The following is a 10,208-nucleotide window of genomic DNA, read 5'->3' on the forward strand; positions in this document are numbered from 1 at the left end:
ATCAGCCGAAACCTATATAAAAGTTCATTTAATCATCATACAATGTTCTGTGAAATTGTTCTGTAGCATACCAACTGCCGTTTTTGCAGTTCTGAGGTCAATCGAGCAATCAGAACCAATTTCCAGTACGAATGAGTGACGGAGGTGTATTTTCCTATACATTTTGGCTGAAATCCCCATACAAACTTCAAATCAAATGCGCCAGCTTATGCAACAAGCGATTGAGCTGAAATTTTCAGAGATTGATTTTCTCATCCAAAGACACAATCCTGGGGGGTGCCCCGTGGAATTAGACAACTTTTTGTTTCCTGGGCCAGTCTAATGTCCATCCACCGCGCTATCAAATTTGCTAGTTACGATTGAGTTTTGCACTTTGAAGAAAGTTCATATCGGATTGTCGAATCAAACCTTCTTTTGTATAAATACCTTTTTGGAGGACACCATCCTCAAAAATTGCCACAATAAAGGAGAAATAAGCAGAATCAGAAGTGGCGAGAAACCAAACGCAAATATATTTATTTGCAACGTTTGTTTTTCGCCCGCGATATAAACGTACGTGGCAAAGTAAGGATTGTGATGTCCCCGACTGAAAGCCAGTCGAGTGGCTTCAGCGGCCGATGAGTCATATTAATTCCATGGTTAGAAACTCAAAGTCCATCCATCTGGGAACATCTATTCGACTTCTTGATTCAGTTGGCCTCCGAGCAGTTTGCTCAATGTAAATAAAACGACACAAATTATTATGGCAAATACCATCAATTTTGAATAGCTACGTAGTCCTACGTCACCTTTGCGTACAACCCGATTGGGCTGCACCTTTGAGTTTTTTCTAATAATATGTACTGATAAAAAGGGTGGCTACTCCTATTTTACTTTATTAGTTTAAAATTATCTGTGCTCAAAAATGCGATGGTTGCTTTTATAAATGAGGCTATGTCGAGCAGAGTTTGTGCTTCGGAAATTTTAGAAAATTTAAACTTCTTTGCTCCCATTCGCCCATTAAGAAATAGAAACTGAATAATTAAATAAGTAATCATAGAACAAACTATACCAAACATGCGCTCCTAAATAGAATAATGTCTTGTTATAACGCAAAATGCGATAAAATTGATGGCATGAAAATGTTCTATATTGTCGAATAGAGTTCCTTTTAAACAAGCTGCATCACTAACATAAAACTCCATCCCTATACGCAACCAGAGAATGCAATACTTTATGACAATCTGCGCATATTGCATTAAGTCATTTATTTTATATTTTTCATATTTGCTGATTATCCAAAACATGCATTCATCTCTCAGACTAGGTGTTCTGTGTTTTTTAACACTATCATCCTTATTTGCTATGATTCATTTTTAGTTATTATCAATACATTTTGATTGCCTCTGACAGTTGGGATTTTTCCCCTGCTTGAATTGAGCCATGTAGAAATTTCAATGTTTTAAACTTAAACTTATATATCGTTAATTTGTTGATGTTTTTCGGCGAAAAGTGGGTAGGAAAAATTGTATTTTGTATTTTGTACAAGAAGCAATTCTTTGCAATAGAAGATTGCAACGATTTTTGTATTCAAAGTTAATTGTCTATTGGAGCCGGACAATACTAAAAACTCATCCTACTTGGTTGGTATTGAAGATGATGATGATACTACCATCTATTGTAGCAAGGCACCTGTCGATAGCACTGGCTATATCTGACAAACGATTTGATCATGATTGTACTATTGTTTGTATTTCATCAGACTCCTGTATGAAGGGCCAAAAATGGATGGGGTGGTTCTATAAGCTACTTGGTTGATATTTATAAAAATACATAAGAGAGTTAGTTATGAAAATGTATTGCGAGAGTTCGGCTGGTGCCCGGTGCTGGGAAGGTCTTTCGTAGCTTAGTAGGGAAAGCACCTGTACTGGTTTCGTGGGATCAAATCCCACCGAAGGGGGTCGGTTACCCTCCAATACCTTTTTCGAACTAAATCTATCACATGTTGTGCATATGCAGAATCGAGTTTCAGACATAGTAACGATTTTTGTCTGAAATTGGAAATTATTTTGTTGGACATTTGTTGCAATGTCTCAATATTAGAAATTATATGAAGTTCATTGGTACTATACCACGGAGGCAACTTCAGAATCATTTTCAAAATTTTATTTTAAATCCTCTGGAGCAACTAGTCCATATTGGCACAGCATACAACATGGCTGGTCTAAAAATTTGTTCTTAAGACAAAGTTTTGATTTTTTGTTTATAAGTGGGTATAAATACTTGATATATTTGTTATATTTGGCATGAATGTCTTCAATATGATTTTTAAAGTTAATTTTTATTTAGCAGAAATCCTAAATATTTAGCTTCGCTAGACCAAATGATTGGGACCCCATTCATAGGTACAATATGTCTGCTAGAAGAATTCAAATAAGAAGCTCTCGATTTATGTGGAAAACTTATAAGCTGAGTTTTGGAAGCATTAGGGGAAACTTTGCATTTATGACGAATTTCGCGCCAACCCTTCTATGGGGCTGGCAGCACCATCTCAGATTCAAATGAAACTTGTTGGGCATAAAGATATGATATTTCTAAGCTACTCTGCTTACTTAGATTTTCAAAAATTGTCAAGAGTGACATTTGATAAGGGCCTATTTTTTTCATTGATTATTTTAAATCGATGTAACTCAAAAAATGACAAGACCTACAAAAAAGTGTTGTATGGCGGACTGTCGTGAAATTCCCCGAAGTTTTTTGGAAAAATATCCAAAAAATATAAAACCGATTTGTACACTGAAACAAAATAGTTTAAAAAATTAAAATCGATATTACAAAAAAAAACCTCATCTCAGAAATCGATGAAATTTGTTCTGCGGATAGGTATTTTAATTCTCTAACTTTTCTGGGAATAATGTTCCTGTGACATATTTAAGGAAAAAAAGTATTCTAACAAAAACTTTTTCCATGTCCATATTTAGTGAAAATTTATCAGCGTGTTTTATGCCTAAAGCGCCAAATATAGGTTCAGCAGCCTATCATCAACCAACGACACATTTTGAACGTATACAAATATACTTAGGAAGCAATTTAGCATAATCTAACATTATTGTGGACCAACATTTGAAAAGGGTTTATATTTTCTTTGACTTTTTGTATCGAAGTAACTTAAAAACAATTGAGTTTACAAAAAAAAAAACAAATAATTGCTTTGAAAACGGGCAATGTTGCCGAAACGAAACTGAAGTGATATTCACAGATAGAAAAAGTTGTTGAAATTTACACGAAAGTAATGCACATAAAGGGAATGCCAAAAAGAGCGTAAATTTAAACGATTTTATCGCCTGAATGTATGCAATTTCCATTGCATTATGTCACTTTTTATATGAGGTATGTTATAGAAACTGACATAATGGTATAGAAATTGCATACATGTAGGGTGTACTTGTTGGAAAATATCCATGAACGCCCAAAATAGTGTAATTTCCCATGTCATTATTTTTTACGCGCTTCTTAGTTTTCATTATTTTTTTCTGTGTTTAATTGTAATAGTGGAAAAGAAGATGTTGTTTTTCAGCAAAGGCTAACCAATGATCGGTGTAATTTAGAAACAGTTATACAGCATGTAGATGAATTTGTATCGTATTTTATTAACTAAATTGATAAACTTCTAACTCATGACATTATTTGCAAACAGCAACACACTTTTTTGAAAAACAAAAATTGTACTTTAGGTCAAAGTGAAATACTTGTACTGTTGGATTTCTCTGAAAATTATTCATTCATTATCCAAAATGCTGCTCAGGGTTGGAATAATTCCCAGGCAACAATACATCCATTCGAAGTTTACTTTAAAAGAAACGGTATTATTAGAAAACGTTAACTTTATTAATCAGAAGTAATGACCCATGACACAAAAGCTGTTCACTTATTCATTGGCTTCGTGGCCGTGCGGTTAGCGACGTCAATCGTCTAGGCGCATGTGCTGTGGAGTTTGGGTTCGATTCCCGCCCCGGTAAGGAGAAAACTTTTCGTAAAGCGAAAAGCTCTCCACTGGGTCCACTGGGTGTTGTGTAAATGTCTCGTCCATTGTCTCATGCTAGATGGTTAGTGTTCAGTCTGTGCGACCAGAAGAGTTTGATAAACTTTTCAAAAAAGCAAAAACTATAACTGCCACACAAAAGTTTCATTCTTGGTAAATCGCTCATAATAAAATCTTGGCTATTCCAACTCACACAGATAGAAAAAGTTGTTGAAATTTATACGAAAGTAATGCACATAAAGGGAATGCCAAAAAGAGCGTAAATTTAAACGATTTTATCGCCTGAATGTATGCAATTTCCATTGCATTATGTCACTTTTTATATGAGGTATGTTATAGAAACTGACATAATGGTATAGAAATTGCATACATGTAGGGTGTACTTGTTGGAAAATATCCATGTACGCCCAAAATAGTGTAATTTTCCATGTCATTATTTTTTACGCGCTTCTTAGTTTTCATTATTTTTTTCTGTGCAGATGAAGTCCCAAAAGGTAGGGGGTCCGTAGCGTAGTTGGCTACACGTTCGCCTTTCAAGCGAATGGTCATGGGTTCGATTCCCAGCCCCTCCACCAAAACCCTCATCAGTCGCCGGATGCGCAGCCTATGCGGTGGCGTATTGGGGTGCACGCTTCACCGTCACGGCTGCCTGATGACGACTGACAACTTGTTCTTCTCGGAGGCATTCCTCCAACGTTACCCGGATAAATGGCAACCGGACAATGCAACGATCATTGGATACACGACATGGACAAAACGAACACAATGGACTCACGACGAGATGGACCAGCAACGACAACAACAATGAATAATGGAAAAATCTAAAAATAGATTCTGTGTGGATTCTGGCTGCAGAATACCACAGTAGATCTCGGCACAGTAGCGGTTAAGTATTAACACAGAGTGCCTATCAAATAAATAAAGGAATAAAAAAAAATGAAGTCCCAAAAGTCTTCAAATTGTTCGAGTAAATTTACAAATTAATGAGTATTCAAGTAAAAATAATAATTAAATATTGTAATAAATAAAATGGAAGAAAAAATAAAAAAAAAATGCGGAAAAGTTATAAATATGAAAAAACGCGAAATCGCTATACCAATTTTAATCTTTACATTCATTGATTAAATTTTCTCGGTGAATTAAACGATTTTTTTTGTTTTCAGATTTTATAGTTTAGACAACTTTACAATAGTCCATCAAACATCACAATTTTGTAAATCTGGTCATTTGTGTGTAACATTGATATAAGAAATAAGCCCTTTTCAAATATTGGTCCACATTAATGTTAGATTATGTTAAAAGGCTGCTGAACCTATATTTGGCGCTGTAGGCATAAAACACGCTGATAAATTTTCACTCAATATGGACATGAAAAAAGTTTTGGTTCAAAAAACTTTTTTTCCTTAAATATGTCACACTAACATTATTCCCAGAAAAGCTAGATAATTAAAATACCAATATGCAGAAAACATTTCATCGATTTCTGAGATGAGGTTTTTTTGTAATATCGTGATGTAATATCGATATGTAATTTTTAAAACTGTTTTTTTAAGTGTAGAAATCGGTGGTTTTTTGTAATATCGTTTTTTTGTAATATGTAATTTTTAAAACTGTTTTTATAAGTGTAGAAATCGGTTTTTTATTTTTTGGATATTTTTCCAAAAAAACTTCAGGGAATTTCACGACAGTCCGCCATACAACACTTTTTTGTATGTCTTGTCATTTTAGAGTTACATCGAATTTAAAAAAAAATCAAGAAAAGAAAATTAGGCCCTCATCAAATGTTACTCTTGACAATTTTTGAAAAACTAAGTAGAGTGGCTTAGAAATACCATGTTTTTATGCCCACCAAGATTCATTCGATTCTGAAATGGTGCTGCCAACCGCTGGTCGAGTTGGCGCGAAATTCGTCTTATGCAAGATAGTGTAGAAAATATCCAAACTTTCTTTCAATCTACTACAAATGACACGACGGTTTCGCGCTTTGGCGGAAAGGCCCGTGTCATCTGCAAACAAAGATTTTCGACACCCTGATGGTAACCTGCTGCTGGGGGCTGCTCAGACCCCCCCCCCCTAGAGGCGTGACGTACTTTGTGGACGGCCCCTAAGCCGCTTTTACAGGTAATCTATCAGATTTCTAATTCTTATAGTTTACCTGCAGTGAGCGATCTGATAAATAATTTTGGATCAGTTACAGAGAAAAATTAAAATTCATCAATTTTACAATCAAACCTTCATGCTTCTTCTTCTTCTTTGGGGAGTATGTCCAAGGGCTTGACGATCCCTCCCCAGGCCATCTGCGAGTTGTGGCGCCTGCCTAGGACACGAGGCACGATACAAACGGGCGCGGAACAGACAAAACTCGATTTTTCGGAGGAAAAAGCGCCAGCAGGAAGATCGAGACCGTAAAGAGACGGAGGAACTGTACCGCGCTAATAACGCACGAAAGTTCTATGAGAAGTTGAACCGTTCATGTAAGGGCCACGTGCCACAGCCTGATATGTGTAAGGACATAAACGGGAACCTTCTTACGAACGAGCGTGAGGTGATTCAAAGGTGGTGGCAGCACTACGAAGAACACCTGAATAACGATGTGGCAGACGAAGATGGTGGTATGGTGATGGACCTGGGAGAACGCGCGCAGGACATAATTTTACCGGCTTCGGATCTCCAGGAAATCCAGGAGGAGATTGGCCGGTTGAAGAACAACAAAGCCCCTGGGGTTGACCAACTACCAGGATAGCTATTTAAACACGGTGGTGAGGCACTGGCTAGAGCGCTGCACTGGGTCATTACCAAGATTTGGGAGGAGAAAGTTTTGCCGCAGGGTTGGATGGAAGGTGTCGTGTGTCCCATCTATAAAAAGGGCGATAAGCTGGATTGTAGCAACTACCGCGCAATCACACTGCTGAACGCCGCCTACAAGGTAATCTCCCAAATTTTATGCCGTCGACTAGCACCAATTGCAAGGGAGTTCGTGGGGCAGTACCAGGCGGGTTTTATGGGCGAATGCTCCACTACGGACCAGGTGTTCGCCATTCGCCAAGTACTGCAGAAATGCCGCGAATACAACGTGTCCACACATCATCTATTCATCGACTTCAAAGCCGCATATGACACAATCGATCGGGACCAGCTATGGCAGCTAATGCACGAACACGGATTTTCGGATAAACTGACACGGTTGATCAAAGCGACGATGGATCGGGTGCCATGGGGTGCGGATCGGGTGCGGACGGTACGTGGAGAAGGCGAATGAACCACGAGTTGCATCAGCTGTTGGGAGAACTATCCATCGTTCACACCGCGAAAATCGGTAGACTGCGGTGGGCCGGGCACGTAGCCAGAATGTCGGACAGTAATCCGGTGAAAATGGCTCTCGAAAACGATCCGACGGGAACAAGAAGGCGAGGTGCACAGCGGGCAAAGTGGATCGATCAGGTGGAGGACGATTTGCGGACCCTCCGCAGACTGTGTGGTTGGCGAAGTGCAGCCACGGACAGAGCTGAATGGAGAAGACTTTTATGTGCAGCACAGGCCACTCCGGCCTTAGTCTGGTAATAAATAAATGAATGAGAACTTTGTGGAATGGTTGTACAGTTAACGGTATCATACTCATTCACATGCCTTAAATTGTGATTCTCAATGGCATTGAAAAAAATCTTCACTGGTTTTCTAGACATCTTGTGTTTGTTTCTATTATTGAAATTTCTAATGTTGAAATGTTATCTATTGCTAAATGTTCAGAATGCGATGAGCTTTTCCTGTTAAAATTCTGTGTAATACCGCCGAAAAGGCCAGCATAAGGATATTCAACATTTGTTCATTGTTGATCTTAAAATTAGTTGAAGCTACCATTTTCCAATTTTAAAGATGCTGGTTGCAGTTTATAATTGGAAAGCACTTGAGTAATGAGGGTTGGAAATGTTCCATCTGGAGGTGTAATGTTAATGAAGTGTAGAAGAAGATGCCGTATTTGCCTCGACTTACAAAAACTACTTCCAATAAACTTTAATGTGCATAAGTCTAACAAATCATATTAAAAACAAAAACCGATCGATGTTTTTTATGTCCTCCTATTTGATCAAAAGTCCTCCTTTTTCGCTACGATTCGGGTGAATTATTGTCCTTCTTTGGGAAAATTACATATGGTCACCCTACCCGCATGGCTCCAGCGTGCACCGTTTTGACAGATCGTAGTGACATTTAGAAAACCCAAACATCCATCTATCAGTAGCACTCACTGAATGATCTTTATTTGTACAAATAAATATGTGAAAAAATAAAAGAGCAGTTTTGTTGCCAACTTTAGCAGTTTTTGTAGGGAAACTCTGCTTTCATGAGGAAGATCGGCTACCTGTTGGTGGTGTTGGTTTGCGTAGGAGTGCTATCAGATTGGACAAATCAACGCTTCAATCTTTGCTTACAAAATCTCATACGTCCTTTTGATTAAGTACCCGACAAGTATAACTTTTCTGTGATATAACATCAATATATTTATTTGAATTCATGAATTAGATATACAAGTATATAATCAAATTTCAATATACAAAAAAAAATACCCCTCCCTCCCTCCACATAGATACGTTTCATATACTTTAAATAATTATATTGTGTATTATAACACTGAATAGAAACAAATAAATATTAAACAAATCGCGAAAAAAATGCTCCGGATAATCGAGTAAAAAATTCCGGATAATCGAATCCGACCTGTACTAGTGATGTGATCTTTCATCATTTTTCATGATTTCATGTTTCATTTTTCATGTTTCCCCGGAAACTAGAATCAATTGGTCAAACAATATGAGATACTATATGTGATGAGATTTACTACTTTTTATTCATCTTTATGTTGTTGGTTTCATATTGATTGATTCTGTAACAATTAACATTCTTCTATTTATCTTGCAGTAGCTAATTTTAAATTTCGGCTCTGAGTGATGCCATTAGCGGATGACAACCGCACACTGCATATGAATAATGCAAATCACTCACCTTCCGCACGCATTTCATCCACACTTGATTCCGGCGATCCGATTCCGCCACCACTTCCAGCCGAAACCAGGAAGAGTGGCGAACCGGCTGCCGACATGGTTACCATTGACTCCTCTTCCGGTGAACCCAAACTGCAAGTGGACGAAACTTCTCCCACTGTGTTGGCACATTTTCTCATGCTGCTCACCGATTCTTTCGCAACAACACCAGCGGTGACACTGAAATCATGGGAAATGCACAACTTTTCACCTCAGGTCCCTTTCCTGGTTGACAATCGACCGGAACAAAGAACTGCGTTGACCTATTTTCAGTTGATTGCGTCTGAGTTAGAGAAAGAGGGAAACCGGGAAGAGGACGACTGGAGATTGTGCAATTTGTGCAATCGATGAAAATGGGTCAACCCGGGCCTGTATTGCAGGAAAAGCAGAACCCAGAAAGGATTTTCCGATGAATATACCTTTCGCAGCTGTCGGAAATGTTGGACGATACGAGCGATTCCATAAACGGTACCGGGTGAATTTGCATAAAATTGACTATTATTGCACACGGCCACCTTGGCCACGAAACACAAAATGACACTATTCGATTTTTCGCACATGCAATTGCACTAAAATTTCACATCCTTATTCTTTATTGCTCGTAATGACATCGATTGCACCACAATTGGACTGCTTATGGTGAAACTAAAATGCCTTGCACCAAGCCACCGGAATCTACACACCGAGAACAACGAAACATTGTTGGAACAGTAAAATTATCAAATCGCTCTAGTTTGCAAGCCGGAAGTCATCATGGAACAACCGCACTCGTTCCTGCTGCACATATTCACTTGGCACTGCATCCCAAGCAGGACAACGCCACGGAGAAAGGATGTTGTAATCAACGACCTCCTGTTCTCATTTCCTTATTTCCACGTGAGTGAAGAGAGCCAAACGAAGCTCGGAGAGTCAGTGATGATCCAAAACATATCTTCAAAGCTGTATAGAATGTGTTTTGACATTATTAGCAATAGGCATCTATTAAAGAATAAATAACAAAAAAATATGCTATAGAGAAATATAAACCGACTTTAATTAATGTTCAATCTATTTTCACTGAATGACAAGGAGCCGGCACAAAGCAAGCAATAAAGTGAACAACATAAACAAAAACTAATGCTTTTTTCTCTCATCTCTCCGGGCACCATTTC

General features: G+C 38.1%; 1 protein-coding gene across 1 annotated transcript in view; it reads right to left on the reverse strand.

Annotated features, from left to right (window-relative positions):
* LOC134210773 (ecdysone-induced protein 78C) overlaps window positions 1-9,928 on the reverse strand; it is a 112,141-nt gene extending 102,213 nt beyond the window's left edge. The window contains exons 1-2 of the mRNA XM_062687032.1: window positions 9,477-9,928; window positions 9,020-9,237 (exon numbers count right to left, since the gene is read on the reverse strand). Coding sequence (XP_062543016.1) covers window positions 9,020-9,237; window positions 9,477-9,544 — 286 coding nt within the window. The 5' untranslated portion in view covers window positions 9,545-9,928. The remainder of the gene's footprint in view (window positions 1-9,019; window positions 9,238-9,476) is intronic.
* Window positions 9,929-10,208: the final 280 nt, after the last annotated feature.

Source organism: Armigeres subalbatus, chromosome 2, assembly GCF_024139115.2.
Source record: "Armigeres subalbatus isolate Guangzhou_Male chromosome 2, GZ_Asu_2, whole genome shotgun sequence".
Taxonomy (NCBI): Eukaryota; Metazoa; Arthropoda; class Insecta; order Diptera; family Culicidae; genus Armigeres; species Armigeres subalbatus.